This window comes from Vombatus ursinus, unplaced genomic scaffold (assembly GCF_900497805.2).
Source record: "Vombatus ursinus unplaced genomic scaffold, bare-nosed wombat genome assembly UNPS02014789.1, whole genome shotgun sequence".
Classification (NCBI taxonomy): domain Eukaryota; kingdom Metazoa; phylum Chordata; class Mammalia; order Diprotodontia; family Vombatidae; genus Vombatus; species Vombatus ursinus.
The window spans coordinates 23,062,330-23,089,942 of NW_020954567.1; the positions used below are offsets into that span (position 1 = coordinate 23,062,330).

At 38.2% G+C, this 27,613-nt stretch overlaps 1 protein-coding gene across 1 annotated transcript in view; it reads left to right on the forward strand.

Annotated features, from left to right (window-relative positions):
* Positions 1 to 25,849, forward strand: part of LAMC1 (laminin subunit gamma 1) — a 132,650-nt gene extending 106,801 nt beyond the window's left edge. Inside the window, exons 19-28 of the mRNA XM_027868413.1 lie at positions 6,191 to 6,396; positions 7,781 to 7,860; positions 9,579 to 9,716; positions 11,761 to 11,905; positions 14,000 to 14,149; positions 14,326 to 14,440; positions 14,933 to 15,132; positions 15,999 to 16,157; positions 20,720 to 20,819; positions 22,724 to 25,849. Coding sequence (XP_027724214.1) covers positions 6,191 to 6,396; positions 7,781 to 7,860; positions 9,579 to 9,716; positions 11,761 to 11,905; positions 14,000 to 14,149; positions 14,326 to 14,440; positions 14,933 to 15,132; positions 15,999 to 16,157; positions 20,720 to 20,819; positions 22,724 to 22,980 — 1,550 coding nt within the window. The 3' untranslated portion in view covers positions 22,981 to 25,849. The remainder of the gene's footprint in view (positions 1 to 6,190; positions 6,397 to 7,780; positions 7,861 to 9,578; positions 9,717 to 11,760; positions 11,906 to 13,999; positions 14,150 to 14,325; positions 14,441 to 14,932; positions 15,133 to 15,998; positions 16,158 to 20,719; positions 20,820 to 22,723) is intronic.
* Positions 25,850 to 27,613: the final 1,764 nt, after the last annotated feature.

Genomic DNA, 27,613 nt, shown 5'->3' on the forward strand with positions numbered 1-27,613 from the left:
TTTTTTTTTTGAGTTCCAAATTTTTTTTTGAGTTCCAAATTTTGAGTTCCAAATTCTCTCCCTTTCCTCTCTCCCCTCATTGAGAAGGCAAGAAATTTGATATAAGTTATACATGTGCAGTCATGGAAAACATATTTCCATATTAGTCATGTGGTGAAAGAAAACTCAGACTGTAAAAACAAAAGTATGTTTTGCTCTGCATTCAGATTCTATTAGTTTTTTCTTTGGAGCTACATAGCATTTTTCCTCATAGATCCTTTGGAATTGTCTTGGATCGTTGTGTTGCTAAGAATAGTGAAAGCATTCACAGTTGATTTTCATACAGTATTGTTACTGGGTACGATATTCTCCTGGTTGTGCCCACTTCACTTTGTGTCAGTTCATGTAAGCCTTTCCAGGTTTTTCTGAGAGCACTCTGCTTGTCGTTTCTTGTAGCACAATAATACTCCATCACAATCATATACCACAGCTTGTTCAGCCATTCCCCAATTGATGAATATACCCCTTAATCTCTAATTCTTTGCCACCACAAAAAGAGCTGCTATAAATATTTTTGTACCTAGAAGTCCTTTTCCTTTTTTTTTTTATCTCTATACTTACTCTGAGGAAACAAAGATAGAATTAATGAATCAGTCCTTATTTTTCAGTGGCTTATGTTCTATAAGTTGTAGACACCAGTCTATTTTGACATCGTGTAGAGTCTTTAGACAGGTAAATATGAAGAGTTAAAGGCATTGAAATTAAAATCAAATTAAAAGGTGAAAATGTAAGGCAGTATGGTAAAGTAGTTTCCATGACTTTTTAAAAGAATCAGCTATTTTTATTTAGTACATATTTTCTCAGGCTGGTAATACAACAGCCACTTATAAGTCCAGTCCCACTGCTAATCAGCACAGAATCTTTGACCTCTGAACTGCATTGATTCACTTTTCCTTCAGCAGCCTGCCAGTTCCCTACTCCCAGAGGTTTCTCATATTGGTGCTGGACTTAATGTGGTCACTCCGTTATTGCCTTATCCCTATTGCAGTTCAGGACTCGTAAGCGCAAATGATCCACCAGTCCTAAGCTTCCCAGTTGCAAGGATTTACAAGGGTATGCTACTATGTTTAATAGAAGCAACTATTTTAAAATCGACTGTTTTTGGTTTTTTTAAGCCTTGAGTTAAACTTTTCTTGTCCTTGGAAAGGCCTCATCTGTCATTTTCAATTAAAGCATAGCTATTTGTAAATAGGCCATTATAATTCTGCATGTGAACTATTATCTGTTATATACCTATATACTCACGAGTATAGCATAGATAATTGGCATCGCTTTGGAATAAATCAGCAAATTTCCTGTCAGGATAGTGGTAACTAAGTAATATCTTTTTCTAACATAAATATTCATCATTCTATGTGCACTTGATAGACAGATTTGAATTTGTGAAATTTATATAAATTAGTATTTTAAATTAGTTTTATTAATCATCAAGCATTTATTAAGCATTTACTTTGTGTTTCTAGTCTCTAACATAAAGAATTTTATACTGGGGGCAGCTAGGTGGTGTAGTGAATAGAGCACCGGCCCTGGAGTCAAGAGGACCTGAATTCAAATGCAACCTCAGACACTTGACACTTACTAGCTCTGTGACCAAGTCACTTAACCCCAATTGCCTCACTCACCCCCCCCCCCCAAAAAAAGGAATTTTACACTGAAGTTCCATCAGGTATTTAGAGTGTGATTATCTATTAGTCAAGTTGTGGTGATTACAGCAGCTGTATTAGATACTATAGATGTTCAGACCAGAGTGAAGAAGGGATGTGATAAGGATTTTTAGGATTGTGACCATGGGGGGAATTCCTAGAAATGGAAGTTCTTACTTTTTCAGAGAGGTGGAGGATACACAAGGAGGTAATACAGTTAGGAAACTGAAGAAAAGTTACTGGTTAAGTAGTACAAGTCTCAACATACATAACTGCCGGCATCCTACGGTGCCCAGTGTGATGTGGATTTGGTTACCACCTTAATAACATTTTTCTCACCAAAATGTTCAAATCACTGAATTTTGCAGTTAGCAGAGACCTTAGAAACAATTTAGGCCAATTTGCACCTGACCAAGAATCCCTTCTATATCTCCAAAAAGTGAGATGAGAAAGGCACCCAGTTCTTTTCTAACACCTCCCAAGCCAGCCCATTTGACTTTTGGTTAATTCTAATTATTAGGAAGTTTATTCTGGAATTTTTTTTATAGGAACATATTTCTTTTTTGTGGTTGTTAATATTTTTTAACAGCTCTCAGTGGAAATGTTGGATTGGTTTTATAGAAATTAGTTTAAAAAGTTTTTAAAAGTCAGATAAGCCCACCCGGCCGAGAATGGGAAAAGGTAACTTATAAATTAGGTCTTCGTAGATTAGTCGAGAGATGTAGGATCTGGTGTTCCCATTTCACTTGTTCAGATCTTTAAAGGGAAGCAGAAGAAGAGGGAGAATTTTTGTGTAGCATTCAGAACTGCATCTCATCTGTAGAGGGTAATGACAGATGGGGGTTTTATGTCTGAGGTCTGATCAGCATCAACTGGCTGTATGACTTTAGGCAAATGATTGAACTTTGCTCAGCCTCAGTTTCCTCATCTAAAATAACAAAGGTAGTAATACCTACTGTACCTATTTCACAGGGTTATAGTGAGAGGGTGGGTGTAAAAATACTCGGTAAAATGTAAAGAAACACTCTGTTTAAGATGTCATCATCATTATCATTATTATTAAGGAAGAATTTCCATCATTGAAGGAGTGTTCGGGTTTTTTTCTTAGAGGGATTGTCTTTTTCCCTAAAAGCAAAGCATTTGGAATCTCCTTGTAGGTTAGTAGGTGAGGATGTGCAGTAAGAAAGCTGGGGATTAGCAAGGATATCTAGGTAGAAGATAGTTTACTTTGATGTCCTATAAATATATTACTTATAAACCTGTTGGGCCCAGTAAAGGCTCAGCTGTTCTTCTGTGCTTTAGTTGAACCTAATGACTGAATTTGTTAGGGATTTAGCAGTAGATAGAACATTTCTGGCAAGAGAATTTTATTATTGGTTTTGGCCAGTTTGTTTGCTTTTTGTTCAAGTGCCCAGAAACTGTTTTATAAGATTCATTTTTAGAAACTTAAAAAAATTTTTAATAGGTCAGTGGCCTAGTTTAACTGTAGTTTTTCATTTTGTTGTATGGCTTGTTTTTAGTTTTAAGACTTTGAGAGAGAAGAATTTTAACAAATACTGTCAGTTCCACTTAAAGATCTGTGTTTCTTGGATTTAAGAAAATATTTTACTTTTTTAAAAGCATGTTGCCCTGTTGATGTGCCCATTTGTGTTTTGACTCTAGACCTTGCCAGCATAATTGCTTAGCCTGATTCAAACATCACTTTTTATAGGGTCTTGGAAGGGAAGTATGTCATCATTCCTTTCATAATCTATTCTTCTCCAGGCCTACTTACAGCATGGAGACCTCAGTTCTATCTATTTTACTTTTGTCCAAGTAAATTATTTTGTTGGTTGAAAAGAAGCTGGGAAGTTTTAAGAGGCATTGTACTTGAAAGCAGCAATATTCCGTCCCTCTCACATCAAGCTCCCTAGATAGTGGACATCCTAAGTTGGTTCTGGCAGTTGTATGAGAGAGTGGCTAATAATAAAGCTTCCCAGTACTCAGAGGGGTAGAACCGTGCCTGATTGTCTTGTAGTTGGCTCAAATGAAAACCACAGAATTTTTAAAAAGAATTATTTTATCTTTAATATTGAAAGTAATCATGTATATTTTATACTTTTCATCTATCCAAAAATATGAGAAGAGACTGCATTCAGTGATTAAGCCTTACAAGTAAAATCTTAAGACTGGATCCTATATATCCTCTACCCTGCTTCCACACCTGCTTTCCATGAAGAAGTGCCCTAACATGATAGGGTAACTCATTTTTTTTAAAGATTTCAGGAGAAAGACTTCTTGGTAATCCATACTAATGTCTGGTGGCATAACCAAGAAATTATTTCTTGGGCCTAAACAGAGTAACTCAATCGAAGTCTTAATCTCTTTTTCCCAATTTCAAAGTGTGGTAAGAAACTTGTGCACTTAAACTGCTGTGCCACTTTTAGCATTTTCTTCCTCGAGACCAAATTTTAGTGGCTTTATTTTTAAATCCTCAGAGGTCTTTATTTCCCGAACTTCTTCATCTTTGCTCTTGCCTGTGACTCAGCATATATATATACATATCTAAAATGTAGAAAGCCAGGAATAAACATAGTGCTATTCTAAGCAAGCAGCCAGCTCTGAGTGTAACTAAACAGTTTACTTCATGGTCCTTATCTGTTGGTATGCCCTAATTTCATGTGAAATTTTTAATATTAGCACTATGTGGTAGACTCTTACTCAGTTTATGAATTTTTATGACACCAGAAATATGTGCCAAGTTAATTCATTTCAACTCACTGAATTAATTAAATGGCTATTATGTACAAGGTGTTAGAGATTCTAAGACAAAAATGAAGCAGTCCTTACCTTCAGAGAACTTACTGAGGGGCTGTAACTTACAAATTCTCATTTGAAGGGATGGATAGAAGAGGAGTGGGGCCAGGGGAGGATTAAGAGAGAGAAAGAGGAAAGATGGAGGTGGGGTAGAGAATTCTGAAAGACTCCAGGAGTACATTTCAGGCATGAAATTCCTCTGCTAAAGAACAAAGATAATACAAGAGGGTATATTGGGTTCAGGGGAAAAATACTAGGAGGTTACTTTATCTGGAACATAGATTATGGGAAAGGGAATAATATAAGATATTTAGAAAGGTAGGTGTTAACCATATTGTAGAGAGCTTTAAATGCCAAACTGAATAATTTGTGTATTATCCTACAAGCAATAAGAAGTCCCCAAAGTTTTTGAAAAGGGATGTACCATGGTCAGACTTGTACTTTGGGAAGATTAATTTGGTAGCTATGTGGAGAATGGACTGGAGGGAGGATTGACTGAAAGTAGAGAGACCAGTTAGGCAGCTCTTGTCATATTCCTAGTGAGAGGTGGTGAGGCCTGACCTAGGGTATTTGAGAGCTATGGCAGAGGTAGAATTGACAAGGCTATGTGAGATGAGGGGGAGGGAAGACTCGTGAGGAAGAAGGACTGTACTTTTTCTGTGTAGCCTCAGAAGGCATAACTAGAAAAGGTTGGTTCAAGTTGCAAAGAAGAAAATCTAGGAATGGCGTAAAGAAATGCTTCCTAGTAATTAGAGCTGTCCCTAAGTAGAACGGGCTACCTTAGAAGATAGATGGCCACTGAAGTCTTGTTCATGAAGACTCAGTTTAAAGCAGTGGGTACTAGGTGTCAGGAAGGAAGGTAGTAAGTACCCTTTACAGAAATAAGGGAAATTTAGAGGCGACTAAACTAGAGAAGGCGAGAATGGGTTTATTAATAGTGGGTATTTGAGAAATGAAGTAGGTGGTGGTAGATGACCTCATTTTCTCAATCAAGTAAAAGATGCAAGGGGAATGGTGTAGGAAGAGGAGAAAAGAGAAGAAGAGAACGTTTGCACTGTGATTGGCAATCGTGGAAGAATAAAAAGATTGCCATGTTGTAGTGAGAGCCAAGTTGAGATTAAATATCATAAATTTGTAGTGGATCCAGTAGCAAAAGTTGTGTAACTTATTCCATTGGTATTAAGTAGCATTTAAGTAGGAATAGAGAGGTTGGGTGTTGGGGTCCCTGACAGTTACAATATAACAAGGAGTGAGTGGGGACAAGAGACAAGAGATTAAAGGGCAGAGGATAGGGTTTGGTTGAAGTATTCAGCTGTAGAGTCAAAAATGAATAAACAAAGCTTTTTTTTTTTAAGAACTGCACATGTTTCACAATGTGGAGATCAGAAGAGTGAGAAAAAAATTTCCATTTGATTTTAAAATGTCATGTTATTTGTGAAGGCGAAATTATGTAATCTTGACAAACATGCCCTAGGGATTGATGATACCTTCAGTTAATATGTTTGTGTTTATGACAGCAGCTATAGCTTAGAATGAGCTTGAAGATCAAAACCATTAGAGTAAGACTATTTATGTTCACTTTGAAATGCCAAGTAAGTTGTAGCTCATGGAATAAGCCACCAACCTTACACTTTCATTAGAATGATTTCTGCCACCCTCAAATAAATTATATACTTTCTCTTCCCACCCCCACCCCCCACATCCATTTCTAGATATAGACCAGAACCTGATGGATCGGCTCCAGAGGGTGAATAATACCCTGTCCAGCCAAATCAGTCGCTTACAGAATATCCGGAACACTGTGGAAGAGACAGGAAATTTAGCTGAGCAAGCCCGCACACGAGTTGAGAGCACAGAAAGGCTCATTGAAATTGCTTCCAGAGAACTGGAGAAAGCAAAAGTGGCCATTGCCAATGTGGTAAGTGTTACTGTTGGAGTTTGATGTGCAGGGATGTCCAGCATAGTGACTTGCAGTGTATTTTGTTACTAGGAGGGAGATCATGAACTATTTTTACTCTTCTTTCTATCTATAGGTCTCCATAATAAACGACTTGAGACTTTTAGAGCTTGAATGGACCTTGGAGAGAATGTAGCCTAGCTTAATTCCCTCTTTTTAAAAATGGAGAAACTGATACCCAGGCAGTAGAGAAACTTGCCTCAAAGCACACAGAGAGTCTATTTCAGAATCTGACCCAGGATTTTCACTCCCAGTCCATTATTGCTCTTTTCTTTACTCTACCACACAACCTTCTCTTGATATCATTTTCCTTGATGTCGCTTCATGAAAATAGAACTGTCGTAGCATTGCCCGTAGAGATGTCAAGAAATAAGTCTTGTATTTGTTTTGCTGGTGTCTGTTTCTGTGCCACTGGAAAATCTAGAATTCCTTCATCCTTCTGAGAAAGTAGGAATGATGGTTGGGTTGAAAAAATATCCATTCTACAAGTATGGGGTAGGAGAGACCTGGCTATGTAGCAGTTTATTTGAAGAAGACCCGGGTCTTTTAATGTCAACAAATGACATAAAGTTACTGTCCTCTCTTGGGCTTTCAAGTTGGGAGTAGGATAGAAAGGTATTTATTAAGCACTTATCCTTTGTACACCACATGGATTTGAATTCTGACACAGGGCAGTTGGAAAGGCCTGCTGGTCCTTTGGGTTTTATGGTAGTCCTGATAGCAAGTCCCAGGAGTCCTTGGGGTATTGTGTTGGAAAGGATAATTACTGGTGGAACCTGGATAGGTGGGATTTGGTCTGGGGTCCTTAGGGGGAGAAGGGAATAGAAGGATATTGTTGAGACCAAGAGAGATGTTAATCCCATGGTATTCTGTGCTGGTCAGATCACAATGTGAATGATTAAATTTACTTGTGTGTGCCACATTTTAAGAGGAGCGTTGAGCTAAAATGTGTCTGGAGGAGTATGATTAGGTTGCTGAAGGGACTGGAAACCATTTCATATGATGAACAGCCAAAGTTACTAGAGATATTTAGCAAGGGACAGCATTTTCAATGCCTCTGGACGTCGTGTGTTCCCTTTCCTGACTGTATTCAAGCAGAGGTTGGGTGAATATTTGTTGGATATATGTTGTAAATAGAAGGGACTTATGCTTCACAGGTAGAAGCATTGGGTGGTCTATGAGGTTCCTTCTAGCTTTTACTATTTTGTAGTAATACAAATCTTTGGAAAGGTGAAAATGTTGCTAAATAATACCATTGACATTCACAAACACTTCCCTTATTTAAATTCATACAGTTCAGTTCTCTGTGCAAGTAAATCCTGTTTTTATTTTATTTCATTTTCAGTCAGTTACCCAACCAGATTCTGCTGGGGATCCTAACAACATGACTTTATTGGCAGAAGAGGCTCGTAAACTTGCTGAACGGTAATTTCTAGATTCATGTATTTATTACTAAAGTTTAACCTGTGTTCCTCCCCCACATTTGTGTATTTTTTCCCACATAACCAACTTTTAGACTTCCTTCCTAAATTTTTTTTCTTTTGTCACCATACAATTATTGTTGCTGTTATCCATTCTTTCCTTTGTAAAATCAGTGTAAAATCTCTGTCTTGGAGCTCAAAGTGTTTGGGGGCATTTAGAATATTCTACATTTTTATGTTGACTCAAACATGGCTAAACTTAGGAACTTCGAATTCAGTTGTGTGGTATGTGATGCTGTGTAGATTTCTCTTCCTGTGTAATTTAGTTCTTAATTATTGAAGATACTCATCCAAAGATTCACAGTGGAAAACTTGTGCTCACTCACATGATTCTGAGTTGCTTTCTGAAAACAAACAAACAAACAAACAAAACAAAACAAAAAATAAAAAATGAACGAAGAGGGAATCCATCCATCACACAAAAGCTAACAGCAGTGAACCAAATCCTCCATAATAGTGCCAGAAGATAGAAGAAACCTTTAGGGACCTTCATTGTTGAGATAACATTTTTTCCTTGAGACCCAGTTGATCTTGCATTGAGAGAGCCTTAATGATGCTGAGGTAGCTTTTCTCATAAAGATATAGATAGTGTCTCAGTAATTCAGACTGAGTGGTGTGAAAGCTGGTCTGCCAAGAATGGAATTTTTAAGAAATGTCATTATCTTACTCTGGAATATAAGCAGTATTTTCAACAAGGCTAACAAAGTGATGCATAGTTGGGGGCTTTGGGGACTTGATTTTGTGACTGGATGAGAATGATGTGTAATTAGCATTTGCCATTTGTAATTTGTTCAGTGCTTCTGAATTAATTTCGAATACTTGAATTCAGCTTATCCCAAGTAGTTTAAACATTTACCCCTATATCCCCTTTATTCTGTTTAGACTGTTAATTTTCTAAGGAAATCATTTTGCCCAACAAAACCAGTTAAAGGAATTAAACCTATGCCTAGCTTCTGTCCAGATTATCACAAATTCCAAACTAAGGAGATTTTATTGTATTTCTGGAGTTTTGCTGATTTCAGTGATTTTTTTTAATATAAAGAATTATTCTAGTGTCAGCTCCCACATTTTTAGAGAATAGTGCAAAATTATGTAATGCATACATAATGTAAAAACTCAACTCCTGTAATAATTTTTCTTACTTTGATGTAGTTATTGCCAGCAGTATGTGATTTTTTTTTAACAATAGGATGTTTTGGGATTTTGCTTATTCGCTTATTTCATAAAGATCTAGTTTTAACCATTTATATTATGAATCTGCACTATCTTGATTTGCTGGTGTAACCTTAGAGTTAACTGATAAGTACTTCAGTCATGCTATCATATGATCTGTGAAGTCCCTGATGATTTTGGAAGGATGTGTCTATGCTGTTCATATGTGAAGCTTTTCTTAATATTATCCTACTGTTAGGGGCAGGGTTGTCTTAGCTTGACTGATATTAACATTAGCCTATGAGTAGCATTAAGGCAGAACTATAATCTCAAGTTTTTGTTCTAATACAAGTTTATTTATTTATATTCTCATTGTGATACCTTTGTCCAAGCTACTTCTTGGTAGTTTGGTTGAAATGTCTTATGTAGATGGGATAAGCATATTTTTTTGTGGGGACATTTTTATGGCAGCTTCTGTTTTATGGACTTGTTTTTCTTTTTCTGTCACAGACATAAAAAAGAGGCTGATGACATTGTACGAGTAGCCAGGACAGCCAATGATACATCAACTGAAGCCTATAATCTGCTCTTGAGGACTTTGGCCGGAGAGAATCAAACAGCAAATGAAATTGAAGAACTTAATAGGAAGTGAGTCTAATTTAAAAGTGTTTGATGAGCCCTTTAGATGTGTGTGTATGTTAGTGACAGTGCAACAAGAAATTAAATTCTGGTGTATTTGGAGCATGTTCTGGATGGTCTTTTACTTGTGCTTTTGAAATGTCCTACAGGAGTTAGGTCAGGGAAAGTGGAGCTAAGGCTTTTGAGTCTACTTGATTACTTATTGGAATTGCAGATAAAAGAATAATTAATCAAAGCATTTAAACTGTTAAAGAAATAAGAAATGTAAGAAATGTTAAAGAAATACAAAAAGTTAAAAGAAGCATTAGATAGCCATGGTAGGTATGGAGGCAAGGAGAAAATGCACTGCAGATACTGGTGATTGAAAGAAGAAACTGGTCTGTGGGTTTTAAACAAAAATAATAGGATAAAATTAAATTTAATTATGTATTGATTGTTATTAAATAAAATTTTAACATGTCACTGTCATTTTGCTGTGTTGTATCCTGCCAGTGGAATGGAAGCTCCTTTTTTGTCTTTTGTCTTTGTATCCCAACCACCTTCACAGTACCTTGTACGTAGTAGGCAGTTTGTTGGCAACAGTCAAAACGGTAGAAATGCTGTCACAAAGATTGAAATAATCTTCAGTTCTATTAATATTTACTAATGGTTCAATTAGATAAGGAAAAATATGCTAAAATGTTTCCTCTAATTTACTATTTTTGCTCTTGTTTTTCCTAGTTTTTTAGTCATGCTTTAAATCTACTTTTCAGTATATCCCATAGCTTTCTCAAACTCAACATGTCTAAAATAAAACTTGTTATCTTTCTTTATTATTAAGGATGTAGATGTGGCATTGTGTAGAGCTTTGGACTTGAAATCAGGAAGACCTGAGTTCATATCTTGCCCTAGACACTTAGTAGTTTTGTGACCATGGTCACTTAACCTCTCTCAGGTTGTTTTCTCATATAAAATGGGGATAATAGTAGTACCTACCTCACAGGTTCCTGTGAGGAAGCACTAAATAAATGCTAGCTACTGCTGTCTTTCTCACCCTTCCTCCTTACTTTCCTACTTCTATTAGGGGCACCACCACCCTCTCAGTTACCCAGGTTTAAACCTCTGAATCATCATCATCCACTCTTCATTTTTACTCATCCCCCATGTCTGACCATTATCCAATCCTCGTTGATTGTACCTCCACAGCATCTTTTACTTCATCCCTTTCTTTCCCCTCACACCAAAATCAACCTGACCTTTCACCTAGATTATTACAGTGGTCTCCTAATTGTTTTCCCTGCATCCAGTCCATCCTCCTCATAGTTGCCAAATTGATATTCTTTTCTTTTTTTAAAGTGAGGCAATTGGAGTTAAGTGACTTGCCCAGAATCACACAGCTAGGAAGTATTATGTGTTTGAGACCATATTTGAACTCAGGTCCTCCTGACTGCAGGGCCGGTGCTCTATCCACTGCGCCACCTAACTGCCCCCTCAAATTGATATTCTTAAAGCACTGCCCTGTTCTGGAAGCTTTGGTGATGCCCTAGGCATCTTAGCCAAAACACAAGCTCCTGCATTTGGCATTGAAAGCCGTCTGGCTCTCCCTGTTTTTCCAAGCTGGTTTCATGTTAGTCCCGCTCTCATGCTCTGTGTTGGATGCAGACCAGCCCACTGATTGTTGCTTATGCATGACAATTCTTTTCTTGCCATTGTACTTTGCACAGGCCTTTCCTGATTCCCCATCATCCATCCCATCTCTCTCATCTTCTCAGCAAAGAAGCTTCTGGCTTTGGAAGAGGGAACTCCCTCTCCTGAAAATTCCCTATTCCATTGAAATCTGTGTCTCTCCCTATCCCCATATGTACTTATCTGTACATATAAGACATTGTGTCTCACCTCTACCCTCCTCCCAGTAGAAGGCAAACTCTACCCTTCACTTAAAGAGGTGAGGCTTCTCTCACTTTTGCATAGGACCTAAAAGGAAGAAGCAGTTAATGAATGTTTGTGGGCCGATTGTTTTACAAAGACTCTTAAAATGTCAGTTATTAGTTAAATCTTATCTTCTGTTCCTTAGATATGAACAAGCAAAGAACCTCTCCCGAGATCTGGAGAAGCAGGCTACCCGAGTACTTGAAGAGGCAAAACGAGCTGGAGACAAGGCTGTAGAGATTTATGCTAGCGTTGCCCAGCTAACGCCTGTGGATTCTGTGGCCCTTGAGGTGTGGAGTCTCTGTGCATACACACATACATACGTACATACACACACATGCTTACACACATACACGCACGCATGCACGCGCTGCGCAGTAGAGGAGCCATCAAGTGCCGTGATTATTTTAGAGTGATTGGATCAGAAATCTCCTTGTCCCATTCCATCTAGTAAGCTGGCCACACCTTACAATGCCTGAGCCCAATTATTATTACAAGCATGCCTCACTTTATGCAGTTTCTCTGTTGCTAGAAAGTCATTCACACTTACAGTGTCTGGCATAAAGTTTGTTGAACAAACAATGTTTGTCCAATTGAAGTCATTTTAAAATCTAAATCAGATTTTTAAGTGTAGTAGTGTTATTTAAAATAAACAATAACTGCTGAACGATAGAACCATTTAATCCTATGGCAAAAGCTTTTACAAAAGCGAAATCCTTTATCCAGACAATTAGCCCCCCTAAATCTCCAGCAGCTTGCTCTATATGCCCACCCAGGATGTCCTGTCTGCATCTCTGCCACAACATGTCTAGAACCAAACCTGTCTTCCTCACCAGATCTGCCCTCCCTCTAAACTTTCCTATTTCTTTTTGAGGCATCAATGTCCTTTCAGTGAGTCAGCACAGACGTAGATTATTGGGCTGGGATTCAGGTAGAATTGAGTTCAGATCCTGTCTCAAATACTTAGTAGATTATGACCCTGGACAAGTTACTATGCTCAGCCTCATTTTCCTCATCTGTAAAGTAGGAATAATGGTAATAATAATAATAACAACAACACTTACCTCACTCGGTAGTTCTGAAGATCAAATGAAATTACATAGGTAAATCTTTTTCTACACCTTAAAGCAATTATGTAAATGCTATCTGTCTGTCTGTCTGTCTATCATCATCAAAGTCATCCAGGCTTGTAACCCTTGAGTTATCCTTGAGTCTTCCCTCACTTTTGTCCTACATATTTTGCCTTCTTTTCTCTCCATTTACATGGACACCATCCTAGTTCAGGCCTTCCTTAACTTCTGTCTGAACTACTATCATAGCTTCCTAATTGGCCTTCTTGCATCTGTCCTCTCCTTTTTCCAACCATTCTCCACCCAAGGCAGATAAACTCCTTCAGGCAGAAGTCCATCACTCAGTCACTCCCCTGCTTAAATACCTTTAATAGCTCCCCATTGCCTTGAAGATAGAAAACAAACCCCTCAGCCTCAAAGACACCCTACTGTCTTTCTACTACTTACCTTGATAGCCTTATTTCATTTGACTCTGTGGCATAGATGCTATGCTCTGGCAGCACAGACCTACTTCCCTTTCCCAGATTTATAGATTTGCATAATCTTTATCTGCTTTTTAAGGCTTAGCTGAGGTGTTACTTCTGGGTAGACTTCCATGATTCCCACCCAACCCCCCAGGCTAAAACTGTTTTCTTACTCCTCAAAAGGCACTTTGTCTAGCTCTTTCTTGGGCCCATTTTCATATATTTTACTCATTCATGCATGTCATATCCCACAACGACTCTCCGGTAAAGTACAGGTTCCTTGAGGGCAGGCTCTTTTGTTTTTATCTTTTTGTCCCCAGCTATCCAGCCCAGTGCTGTGTATTGTAACAAATGCTATTGAATTGAATAGAAGAGTATTTATGTAAATCTGTGCTTTAATATATTAGATTTGATTAGAGTGAGCAATGCTAGTATAACACCCCCTCTTACTGCTAAGAAGAATTTTAGTAAAAGGATCATGTCAAGATGCTTTCAATTACATCAAAAAGGATAGAACCATATGTATCAACTCTGCACTCTCCTAATTCCCAACTGTATCTCAAGGCCTGTGCAACTGAATTGTCTTCAGTCTGCCTATTAATGTCCTGGTGAGCTTGTAGACACACACGCTCCCTCGAATACACACAGTGCATGTTTGTGCTGGATTTGTTTGGCATTTTTATGGCACTCAGTTTTGCCATTAAGACTACCTCAAAAAGTCCTAGCTCTCAGATCATGACCTGTTATGTGTGAATTTGTACCATGAGCATTAGGGATTTCTGAACTATACTCTCCAGAAATATCGTTGCCTTTTTAAAATAAACTGATCTTTTTTCTTTGTTTTTTGAAGAATGAGGCTAATAAGATAAAGAAAGAAGCAGAGGCCCTGGACCAAATGATGGACAAGAAGCTAAGGGACTATGAGGACCTCCGGGAAGACATGAAAGGCAAGGAGCTTGAGGTGAAGGACCTCCTGGACAAAGGAAAGACGGAGCAGCAGGTGAGGCTGGTGTGCGAGTAACATAACTATTAGGAGTTGAGGCCAGGATGGGGGCACTGGAGAGGGGAGGAGGTTGTACTAATTGGGCTGCTGTCATTGAATGGCCATGCTTGCTGCTATGATGGCCTGGAGGCTTTTGTCTTGGAGTTTCTCATTGCTCTGTCTTGTGTTTATAGACAGCTGACCAACTCTTAGCCCGAGCTGATGCTGCCAAGGCTCTTGCTGAGGAAGCTGCTAAAAAGGGGAAGAATACGTTACAAGAAGCCAATGACATTCTCAATAACTTGAAAGGTAGAAGAGAAAACCACTGGGACAAACAGATTTGTGATATTCCTTTACTGGGTCACTGTCTTCATGTGACTTAAAGGTGGACACGTATTGATAGATGAAAACTGTCATTTTAAATTTCTTCTGCTGCTTTCCCTCCAATCCTAGAGCACTAAGACTATAAATATAACAAGATTAACGATACCTAGTGCCTTCTGCTAAAATCTGTTTGCGGTTCTACGTTACAGTACTACCCGTTGCCTTTCTTAGATAGAAAATGCAAAAGTAAAAAATATTTGCTCCAGAAGAAGAGATGCAGTCAGGTGGCTTGCGACTCCTCAGCATGTCCATTAGTGGATACTTGAATGTCTTTCACTCTTTTCCAGGCGTCTAGCAGTCGGTCTGTGTTCTGTTTGTTCTTTATTTCCTTGGCTTATGAGGTTTGTCTTGCAAAGCCCTGTGGAATCTCACTACAATGCCTTCCTGATTGTTGGTAACTATTAAATGTCTGTTTAGATTTTGATAGACGAGTAAATGATAACAAGACAGCAGCAGAGGAGGCCCTAAAGAAGATCCCTGCCATCAACCGGACAATTGCTGAGGCCAATGAAAAGACACGAGAGGCGCAGCTGGCCCTGGGCAACGCGGCTGCAGATGCCACTGAAGCCAAAACCAAAGCCCACGAGGCAGAAAAGATTGCAGGGGCTGTGCAGAAGGTGTGTATGTTGGCATCTCCAAACAAAGGGGTTTTTTTTATTCTCCTCAATTCTTTTTCTCTTCCCCAATAATAAAAAAAAATCACATTATCGTCTTTGCTTGAAACAAATTATTTTCTTTCCCCTTGTGATCCTGAGCAAGTCACTTAACCTCTACTGCCTTAATTTCCTCATCTGCAGTAATAGCACCTTACCCGCCAGGGTGGTTGTGAGAATAAAATGAGATAATATTTACGAAGTACTTTTCAGATTTTTTAAAGTTCTATATAAATGCCAGCTGTTATCATTATCTAGCGAGTTAGTACTCAACAAGATACCATTTCAGTAAATGCAGTTGTCCTAGCTGGGCCAAGGGTAGAAGGTCATAAATTGAAGAGATTTCTTTATGTTGAAGTTTCTTTGTTCTGGAACTTAGTTCCACTCTCTTGGAAATCAGTGTAGAAGCTAAGAAATAGAAATTACTAAGATTGTGGCTTATTCTGATATTAATAGCCAGTAATTATTTGATTGTTATTTTAGGCCACTTGAATATTCAGGTCCTTGGTTTTTGTGGGATACTTAGGTGAGAAGGTTATGGTCAGCTTATCTTACGATAAATTATCCAGAGATGAGCATTTGGTTATTAGCATTGCTACAAATAGCAAAATAGAAATAAGGTTTATGTTCTGCTTCCAAGTTGCTTAGGAAATCCAGCATGCATAACTCTTTGGCTTTAAAGAATCCAAAACATCTGTGAAAGATAATTTAGTAAATTATACTTTAAAATTTTTTGAGATTTATGCATTATAATTGTCTCATGAAGAATAGAAGGAAAATGTCTTAGAAGAGAACAAATGAAAAGGGTAATATTTGTGTGTTACACCTAGAATGCCACCAGTACCAAAGCAGAGGCAGAAAGAACTTTTGCAGATGTTACGAGTTTGGACAAAGAGGTGGATGAAATGTTGAAACAATTACAAGAAGCAGAAAAGGAACTGAAAAAAAAACAAGATGACGCTGACCAAGATATGATGATGGCAGGAATGGTGAGTGATTTGGGGTTTCTGTGTACCTGGTCACCCATGAAGCAGGGTGGGACTGCTCAGCAGGAGCAGGAGCTTTTCGGAAGACCAAGTACAGTCCAGGCTTCTACCCTCTAAGCACTGGCTCAAGGGCTGGATGGTCTCAACCTTCCTGGTGGATGTTTGTGGTGCAGAGATGCACAGCTCCATAGTTATTACTCTCCTATACCCCCAAAAGCTGGGTACTGGAGAGGGGAGGAGGGGAAGAACTGCTACAGTTGTGATATTTTGGAAGATGTCCCCCTTCATTGTAAATATCATCCCACAACTTCAAGATTCTTCCCTTCACGATGACATATAGATATAAAAGAGCTTGTAATATCATAAATAGAAGTCTTGTGTATATGAAACCCAAGACAGGACAGAAAAGAGATTCTTCTTGCTCTGTCAGAGCCAAGGTTTATGCTTTTGAAGGACTTTATTTTAATTCGTGATCAAAGAGGTGACTTAAATATGTGAATTTAGATGAAAAAATGATCCTAGTATAAGTATATATTTCTAAATAGGCACTTTGACGGAGCTCAAAAGACCTTTCTTGTCTCACTACTTAGAAGAAAGACATTCTTATGTGAGAGTTAATTGGCTAGAAAAAGGAAGTATTATGCTTGTTAATACAACAAATCAGCTGTGCTTAGGTACTCTACTTTCCATTTTCCTTAATTTCCATAAAAAGATGCATTATGGCAAGTAGAAATCCTATTGGATTTTCTTTTTGGGATGTGTATTTTAAGGGTTTGACTATAAAAAGTGTGTGTGTATAAAGTTTGGATTGATTAAAGAGAAACATTTAAGTTATGTGAGGAAAATAACATTTTAAAATAGAACTTAAGATAGCTAAGGAACATTAGACGTAGAAAGGACCTTCGAAATTTATTTAGTCCGATCCCCTTGTTTTACAGATGCAAAGACTGAAATCTGGAAACATGTTCTCTGATCTCTGTAGCACCTCTGAAGAGAGTTAGTTGGACAGACCTTGCTACATTTGCTGCATAATTTTGGATAGCTATTAGGCTGCTTTAAGTACTTTAATATTTGGAGTGTAGTGAGAGAGAAATACTGTGTCATGGTGGTGTTTCTTGTAATTGAGAGCATCTTCCGAGAGTAAAAGAGCAGTTCTCCAGAGAGCTTCTCGAAACCTAATAAAAACCCATTGGATTGGGAACAGTAACAAAAATATTATTTCTTATGGAATTTTCTCTGTGTTTTTTGTTGTTGTTTGTTTTCTTTTGTCTCTCTCAGAGGAGTAGGTAAGGTGCTGAGAAGCAGCATGGTCCAGTGGAAAGGGCACTGCACTGGGGACAACGGCTTGAGTCTGAATCCTGGTTTTGTTACTTGTGACCTTAGGGTTGTTTCTTACTCCTTTCGAGCCTCAGTTTACTTATTTACGATAATGAGAGAGTTGGGAAAGGTGGCCTATAAGATGCTTTACTAGACCAGTGAGCTTTGGTGCTAAATCTTGGCAGATTTCTAGATTGCACTATTAAATAGATGGTTTGGGTATGCTTATGGGAGCTGTGATCTGGGAATCAGCAGGTGAGCTCATAAAATATGTCCTATCAGTCTGACGTTATTTCCCATTTGCTCCATTAAGGAAATGTCAGGAGCTTAGCATAGCTAGATCATACTGAAACATTTGATGGTCTTTCCTTTTGTCTTTATGGAGAAAATCAACATTCCACAATTCCGTTCATAGATATGGACCATCGTCACCCCACGTAGCCAGTCATATCTTTTCTTGTACATCTCCACCACATCTCTTACACCTGGACCCTTCTCCTCATATCCTCCACTTTAGTTCATGCTATCAACACCACTTGCTTAGATTGTTGCAGCTGCCTCCTCCTTGGTCGCCCTGTTTCAGAGCTCTCCTCACTCTCGGTCACTCTTGGTCTACTCCTCTTAGCTGCCAAAGTGATTTTCCTAAGTGTAGATCTGACCTATTGGCTCTCAGATTAAATGTGGACTCCTTTGTCTGGTTTCTAAAGCCCTTCACATTATGGGCCCCACCCTATCTTTTAGCCTTTTTTATATATGATTAGTAAGCCCTCCCCAGCCCTCAGTTGTGCAGTCCAGCTAAAATGGCCCTTTCTGTGTTCTTCACAATCCTCCATCCCCCCATCTCTTTGCCTTTGAGCTGCCTATCCACCTCCACTTCATAGAAATCACCAACTTCTACATGAGCCCTTTCCTGATCCTCTTAATTCCTTATGCCCTCCATCCCCAAACTCTTGTATTTGTTCTTTTAGACTTGTTTCTCCCTTAGAATATTAGCGCCTTATATGACTAGGAGTTGTTTTTCTTTGTATTGGAATCCTCTGTGCCTAGTATAGTTCCTGGTTTATAGAAGGTGCTTTTAAAATGCTGATAGATTGATTGCCAACCCTGAGAGAGGTTTTTAGTGGAATGCCATGGGGTTCTTTTATCTTTGATTCTATTCTAGTCTGCATTTTTGTCATTGAGTTGGCTGAAGTTATAGGCAGTATGCTTATCAGAATTGTAAGTAATACTAAACTGAGGGGGAAGTATAGCTCATATATTGGATACCAGACTCAGTGTCTAAAAAGATCTTGAGGGAAGTGGATGAATTAGAGGCTGCATCCAAATTGATGAGATGACATATCCATTTGATTTGAATAAGATTTAGCAATTAAAAACCCAGAACAAAACGCCAAGACTTTTGTGGACAGAAAATATTGGAGGGTTATGGTGATGGGAAATTCAGAACAATTGAATAAATACAGGCTCCAGTTATTAAGCATTTCAGATGTCTTACCTCTCAAAGAACAAACAGTGCTTTGGAATGCCAAAATGATTTTCAGAAATACCTATTTAAACATAACAAATGTCTCTAAGGTTCCAAATTGGACTTTTATTATCCAAGCCTTAAAAATTGGAAACTTGAAAATCAAAGCTGATGTGTAGTTTTCCCCATAGTCATGGTGAAAATGTTTGTGGAAAGAGACTAGAGTGCTCAGCATTTTTAGATATTCACCTAGACGTTCCTCTGATGGTAATTTTGTAAAGTGTTTGTTTTTTTTCCCTAGTGGCAAAATACCCCATAGATGGAGTAGCCAAATTTGTTTATGTAATCTTTTCCCATTAATATTATGGAATTAATGAACTGAAAAATAGTCCAGCCCAAAATACTCTGCCCTTAGAAGGATTAGAATTTTGAATCTCTAGAAACAGTGGGGTCAAATTCCAATAGAACTGGATCCATCCAGGCTACTTATTGACTTAGAAAACAAAAATAACATTATGTTGTATTTTCATTTATTTTGTCAAACATTTCCTAATTACATTTTAATCTGGTTCCTTGCATTAGGATTTTTACTAGCTTTGAGTTTGATACCTCTGTCTTACTAGCTTTGTTTCAAGTTATATATGCTTTCATTTACTAATTAGAAGGCAAAACAGTTCTCTTCCCATATTTAATTAAAATTTAGGGGGTATCGAAATAAAAATTCCAAAAATGAACCATTAAAAAACATTATTGGTTATCTGAGCTAGAGTTCATCATGAGGATGACAGAGGACATAAATAGAAACTTAGATTTAGTGGTCAAGTAAAATTTTTTAAACTACAAAAACCTTAAGTTTGATGAAAAGAAGAGAACATGCTGATTTGGGACAGCTGCTGAAACTTAAGAGGAGGGGGTAAAACTATCCCTTTGTACATTCTTTATTCTGGATATTTTCTTGTGCCAATCCTATAGAATTATACTCTGTTATGCAGCTTTCTGTCATGTTCCCTGATGAACATTTGGAGCCCTGCAAAAGGACTAAGTGATAGAAATTTCAAAATAAAACACAGTAAAAAGTGTACTGTGAAACATCAAACTCTCATGTCAGGTATCTCAGAATCACTCATTTCTATCCTTGCTACATTTATTTGCATCAGTGAAACCATCTGTTTTCTAGTATTTTAGTGGCTTCCTCTTTGATCACAGTTTCCTGTGACTCATGTACATTGTATTTATTCAAGTTACATGGAATTTTCCCTAATAAATTCACCTTTAGGTTTATTCTGAATCTGAACAGTATTGCCATAAATGATTTAATCTTAATTTAATTTTCTTTGGAGGAGTGGGGTGAAGAGATTTATTTAGTTATGAAAATACTTAGGGTTAGAACAGTATAGTTCTAGCAACCATGACTTCTTCGATAATCCTACAGGATTCACCACCCCCACCCCCCCAAATGGGCTACAAATATCTTGATTTATTGAGAAAGGTGACAGATGGGACTAGTCTTCATCTTTAAAAGGTGATTACAGAGAGCATGAATGTTATATGAACTGTATGTTTACCAGTATTGCTATGGGATGGATTTTAATGATTCAAACTTCCTTACTGAATGATCTAGAAAGAAGTCATCTCTCTGAAGAGAGAAATTGGAATTTTGTCAGCTTACAAAGAGAGTACAAATCAGAAAGTACGGTCTTTCTGTGTACTGAGAAAATAAAAAAGGAAGGAGAGTAAAGCCTATTGTTGATATTGACATATTTCACACACTTTTTTCCTACAGGCTTCACAGGCTGCTCAGGAAGCAGAGATTAATGCAAGAAAGGCCAAGAACTCTGTTAGTAGCCTTCTCACCATCATCAATGACCTCTTGGAACAACTTGGTATGTAGTTAGGAGTATGAACACTTCAAACACCAAAAAACACAGAATCCAAGGTTTTTTTTGATGCTTAAAGCAGATTATATGATATAGGCTTATCTGATCAAGTTGCCCTAAAATAGTTCATTAAATTTACGCTGCATAGTGTTTCTTTAAATTGTCTCATGACACAACTGTCAGCCATCGAAGAATCTTTCTTAGAAGGTCAGGAGTGGATAGGGATGATGTAAAGGGGTTTATTTCCTTTAGAAACTACATCTCTTGCCATATCACTACCTTACTTATTAAGCTAGCATTTCATTAAATGCCTGCTTGGAGCTCTTAATAATAAAGGGCACACCCAGTTCACATTGCTAGTGCTTTCTCCTCCTCATTTGAACCAGTACAACAATTCTAGTATAGTGAGAAGAGCCCTAGAATGAGAGCCAGGAGACCAAGTTCTTGTTTCAGATTTTCCATTAATTAATTGTATGAGCATGATCAAGTCAACTTCTATGGGTCTCAGTATTCTTATTTGTAAAAGAAGAGGATTGGTCATTAGGGATTAGGTCATCTCTAATGTTCTTTGATGATCTAAAAATTCAGTGATTCTAAATGTTTATTTTATAATAAGTACATATTAAAATAGAAACTTTCTCAAATTGTCCTACCTGGTGAACGACATCAGTGTCCTGGATAGAATGATCCATTTAAGATGAAGGGTCTCAATCAAAGGATTCCTTCAGAAAAGTCCTAGACCTGGCATCCTTGTCCAGAATACCTCTTGGTGCTCACACATACATTTAGATGAGGAAATGAAAACAGATGATGAAAGCTGAGCTTGCAGGAAAACTTTAATATCCTGGAACATTTTTAATACTGTTTAAGATGGAGCAAACTTCATTATGAAGCAAAGCTTTCTTGGGCTCTGTAGAAGTGGGTTAGGTGATTAAACTACCAAACTGTGTCATTACAAAGGAGTTCTACCTATAAGGGAGTCTTAACAGCAGAGAGAGCTTTATCTTCTATTTTCTTAAATTAGAAGGTGTTTGGAGTCTGTTTCAAGCAGCCAAAGTCATTAGTTTGCCAGCAAGAGGAACAGCTGTTTTATGATACTATGTTTTCACTGCTTCACTAATACTTAAAAAACAAACAAACATATCTTTTAAACTCTCTCTCTAAGTTTATTATGGAAGACTAACCTATCAGAAATTTTCCCCCCTAGATTTTAAATCAAACCTAAATGCACCAGCATTCTTGGACTGGAGGGGGTAATTTATTTTCTCCTTCTCCTTCCAATTTCCCCTAAAACATTGTAATCCTGAGAACTGATCTACTTTGCCTGGAATAAATCTTTTGGGAGTGAGAAAGTCTGAAAGTATACTCAACAAACTAAAAATTATCATGCTACACTGGATGCCACTAAAATAACAATGCAGTCACATATGCAAACTAGATTAAATGTTATAGCTGTCTTTCCATTATGGAAATTAAATGACCTTTAAAATTCACACGAAAAGTTTGAGGTCCAGAACACTTATCCCCAAATTAGAGGATTTTGGTCATTGTTATCTTATCAATAAACCTGACCTATATAATAAGCATTTAATAATGCTTGTTGATTTGTCTTGAGAGAATATTTTACAGAAAACGGAAGTAAATGTTTTCTCAAAACCAATCAAACAAGTGTTAGTTTGTGTGTTATGAGTCATTCCAGCTGGATTAAAGTCAATGTGTTTATACTTTGTATACATTGTTTATATTCCATGTACTGTGTCACTTATTTAGAAGTCACGTTCTGCAGGCTCCTTCTGCCTGGTTGAAGCTGCCATGCTTAGTTTGTTAAGGTCTTCAAGGGATGTGTCTCATCCTACTACTGAGTCTTTTCCTGGAATTACCACTTGTCTCTGTATTTTCTTACTCTATAGGGCAGCTGGACACAGTAGACCTGAACAAGCTGAATGAGATCGAGGGCACCCTGAACAAAGCCAAAGATGAAATGAAGGTCAGTGATCTTGACAGAAAAGTATCTGATCTAGAAAATGAAGCCAAGAAACAAGAGGCTGCCATTGTGGACTACAACAGAGATATTGAGGAAATCATGAAAGACATTCGCAACCTAGAAGACATCAAGAAGAGCTTGCCATCGGGCTGCTTTAACACCCCCTCCATTGAGAAACCCTAAAGGCATGTCAGCAGGGCGGGGGCGGCCTTCCCGCAGTGACCGGTGCAGTGGTGGCGAGGCTGTGGAGCGCCTTCGCACACAGATGACCTTCTTCAGACCCCTCCTCTCTGCTGCTCTTGGTCGCTGTTCTTTATGAACTAGGAAAAGTTGCAAAGTTCAAAGAGAGGCAAATTAAATTTCTATCTTTGGGCATCAAAGGGTTTTCTTTTATAAAGTCTCTCTCTTCCACCCTCTTCCTACCTTACCTACAGTCTCCCTTTTGATTTGCACAAGGACACAAAGTGTCCTGGATTACAGTACAGTGGTACAGATGCAACTGTGCGTGAACCATTGTATGACAAGGCGCAGGAAGCACATGCTCTTGCTTCTCTAATTGCCACCTAAAAGACCCTCCTCAGCCCTAGTCAGATCTCTTCATTTTTTTTTTTATGAAGGAAACAGTGGCTACTAAAGTAGCAATGGAAAGGCTTGGAGAGCCCCACCTCCAGAGAAAGGAATGATCCTCTGGAGCCCTGCCCCTCGTTCAGCAGAATTTTAAAGGAAATCAACCTCCCTGTGCCAAAAGTAATGTCCAGTTAGAATTTTGGTAGCAGTCTACCAAGTGTTTTACCATCTGTTCTGAGTGCAATACACTGAGCCACCTGCTGATTTTAAAAAGATGCTGTTATTTATATTGTTATTTAGCAGCCCCCAGGACAGAAGAAGTGGGCTTAAAGTTTTCCTCAAAAGCCTCTCATGGCCTGAAAAGCAAACCATTTCCCAAATTTTTGGGTAGTCAGCTAATTCTCTAGGCTGGCAGCTTGCAAGATGGGAATCTGTTTTGCATTCACCAAAACACTTGCATCCCTCTGTGTGAAGTTAATATAGAGAGATTTTATGTAAGAATGAAATAACCACTGAAGTTTTGTGTTTTGTTTTTTTTTTTTAAGGAAAAATGAGTCAATACTTAGCAGTTTTTTGGGATATATAATAGTTTTGGAGGTAGTGTTAAATCATCAGGCAGAATAATTGGTCACTAAGATCTTGGTTAAAAAAAATCCTTTTTATTCATATCACTTACAAAAGGATAAAAATTTTTGCTCATTTGGAATTATGTCAAGTTCCCTTACATTCTCCTGGAGAGAGATGAAATTCTAAACCCTTTAGTCCTGTCTTCTCAGTGTTCCCACCGTCAGAAATCAAAGAGTACCCTGTTTGTGTCTAAACCTTGGTGGCTTATCAGTTGCACTCTCTGTATGTCCCACAACTGCCACCATCATCTAGAAGCCTCCACCTCATAATTTTCACCTGTTGCAAAAACTCTCTCTCCTTTATGTTGAGGGAAAGCACTCACGGGGAGCTTCCTAGTCGGCTTTTCCACTTTTTATCCTCAGCCCTGTGATTTTTCTCCATAGATCACAGTACAGAGGCCCTCTTCTTACGCCCTGACTCCCTGCCTTTGAGATTCATATATAGCCTTTAACACTATGCAACTTTGTACTTTGCGTAGCGGGAAAGAAACTATTATCTGACACACTGGTGCTATTAATTATTTCAAATTTATATTTTTGTGTGAATGTTTTTTTGTTTGTTTTGTTCATCATAATTATAGATTAAGAAATTTATGTAAATATACTTGGTCCTGTTTCCAGAGTGATAGTGTCTGTTCTCCTCTTCCCTCCATATTTCCTTTTAACCAGCACAACAATTTGCATCACGCTTTCTCGTGCCTCTTACTGTTTCTTCCATTTATAATTCCTCTGGATTAAGTATTCCCCTCTAGTGCCCTCCTTTGTACCCACTGCCTTGTGTTTGCAGTATTTGTAATCCATAGTATTGGTAGATAACTGTTTACCTGAACACACGATCTCTGAAGATAAAAGAATCCCTCAGACATCCCCCAGATACAGCACCAGGTTACCCTGAACAGTTACATCTGCAGACTATAGAGTCCTTTGTGTCTGTTATGTAATAGCAATGCAAAACTGACTTGGGTGTAGTAGAATTAGGGAGTGCTACTATAAGGGTCTGCAGCACTGTTATGGGTCCAGGTAGAAGTGTATTTCCTGGATGTCATCCCTGTGTGGGTGTATGTGAAATGTGAGAGCTTAACTGTTAGATTTCCATTAAGGCATCAGGGACAGTGCTATAGGAGGGTAGATGGGGGAGGATACTTAGTCTTTGAATATGCCTCTCCCCTTGCTATCCCCTAGGGCATGCTAGAGTTTACCAAAAATTCTGTGACTTGGCATTCCTCTGCCCTTTGACACCTTTGCATCTCCCAGGCCCCTCTTGCTACCATAAAACCAGTTGCTTTTTTTACGCCAAGTTTTCACATCAGTATTTCCTGACCAGCTTTTGTAGTAAGGTGGTCATATCTTAACACTCATCTCCTGGTCAAGGCTGCAGGAAAAGACAAGAGAATCTGCCAGCATCGATTTCCTCCCATCTTTTCTACCAGGTGCACACCAGCTAGTCCTGGGCCGAGGTCAGGGATTGTTGGCTTTTTGATTTTCTTTCCTCACTTCTGTGGTGGTATGGTGTTTTGTTTTTTTTTTAACAGAATTTTATTTTTTAAATAAAGATTCTTTATAAGAAAGTTCTTCAATTGCACCCCTGCATTACAGCCAGTATTACATCTGTCCTTTGCATAATGGCATTGACAACATGGCTATCATGGGGAATGTATGAACACTGCTGTTCTTTGCCTGGAATTTGCTCCTTTTTGATCTTGACTGTGGCCTTTTTTATGTGCCTTCACTTGAGTTTCTTGCCTTAATCTCTGCAGTCTTGCTGTCTGGGAAGGTGAACAAAATGCAACACTTGGCGTTTTTTATGTATAAAACAGTATTTTTATTTATAATAAAGTCTGAATATTTGTAACCCCTCATATACTTGGTGTTGTCTGAGTATGACTTTGTGGGGAAAAAAAAAGAGAGGAACTTTGTTATAGGAGTAGAAAAAAATTTTAAGTGGTAAAGAATAACGGGTAAAAAAATCTTGTTAACATGGATCGTTTTCTGAAAAGGTGATTCCATGTGGCTTTATCTTCTCCAGAGACTTGATAGCGAATACCATGTTGACTGATACATAATAGCATTTTAAGCACTTTACATATAGTATCTCGTTTGATTCTCAACATAATTTTGTAAGGTAAGTACCAGAGTTGTCCCCATTTTACAGATGAAGAAACAGAGGCTCAAAGAATTTAACTTAACTGTCCTTATGGTGACACAACTAGAAAGTGTCACAGACAGATTTTAAACTCAACTGTCTCCTGTTACAAGGTTAGCACTATATCCACTACAGTAAATCAGAGTATGTCTTCCAGTGATGAAGATTGAAAGAGATTTCAAGGTTAGGGAAAACTTTGTAAATGAGGGATAGGGGGCCCTCATTAAATTGCCTTAGTGATTTTTCCATTTGTCACACATTCTATCTGCATTCGAGAATAGGATACCCATGTAACCCACTCTGACAGAAGAGCTGGCTAGTGTGTTTCTCCTTTAGGAGAAGCAAGTTCCAACATTCCCTGAGATGAAAGGGTATGTGTCAGTAAATTGGTAACTAGTGCCCTCTAAAGCTTTCTCTGAGGAAATTTCCATAAGAGATGCCCACAGTATGTCCCTACATGTCTCCCTTAGTTACGGTCCCACCCGGAGCGTCAATCTAAAGAGTACGCTGAACTGTGGGGTTCCCTAGCAGAGGGATCTGAGCCTCAAGTTTCTAGGTTGTCTAGATTTATTTGTAGCTTCTGTAAACACCAATAAGTCTTAATGCTTGATCTTAATCCAAATAGTCTAAGAAGTAACATTATCTATGAGCCTTTATGGGGTATCAAAAAAAAAAAGTCAAATGTTAACTTCATCTTTCCAGCCTTGTAAGATCTAGAAGTTCAGTGACACTGGTGAAGAAACCAAATACAAGCTGAATTTTCCTCAAAGTGTTAAAGGACATAAGTTATTACCTTTATTACAAATGTTCTTCCTAAATGTGCTTTTCGTTTCCAAAAAAAGTGATTTAAATGCTGATACTTACTGTTCTTAGGTTCTGAAGGTAGTAGTTTTAAACTTTGCATTTATGCCAATATGTCCTTCTACTTCAAAGGTCAGCAATGTCTTAGAGGTTGGCTGCAACATAATCTTCTGATCCCCAATATCACAAAAGTTTTTTTTTTCATAAGCACCTATTGTATACGGAGCTCTGTGCTATGTGCTTGGGGAGATAGAAAGTCATGGTATCAAAGCTTATGTGCAGAGATTAGACACAAACAGGAGTATAATAAATGATATTACATGATAAGACTTTTAAAACAGTGTTGTGTGAGATACAAGAGGGAAGGGCACCAGAGATCAGGGAAGAAAGGCTTTGTAGTAGAGCATTCAAAAGGATGTGCATTTAATTTTCCTCATTCATTTAAAAAGCTTTTACTGAACACCGGCTATGTGCGAGGCACTGGGGATGTAAAGGCAATAACCAAATAGTTCTTGCCCTCAAAGAGCTTACATTCTATTGGACAAGTCAGAATTAGAACAGGGTTTCCCTAAAGGGAACCAGTGACACTGAAGAATTTCATCTTCTTTGAGAGTAATGTGTTAACCCCCTGCTGTGTGTGGTGGGGTATGCATCAGCTTCATCCCATGGAAAAGAAAAG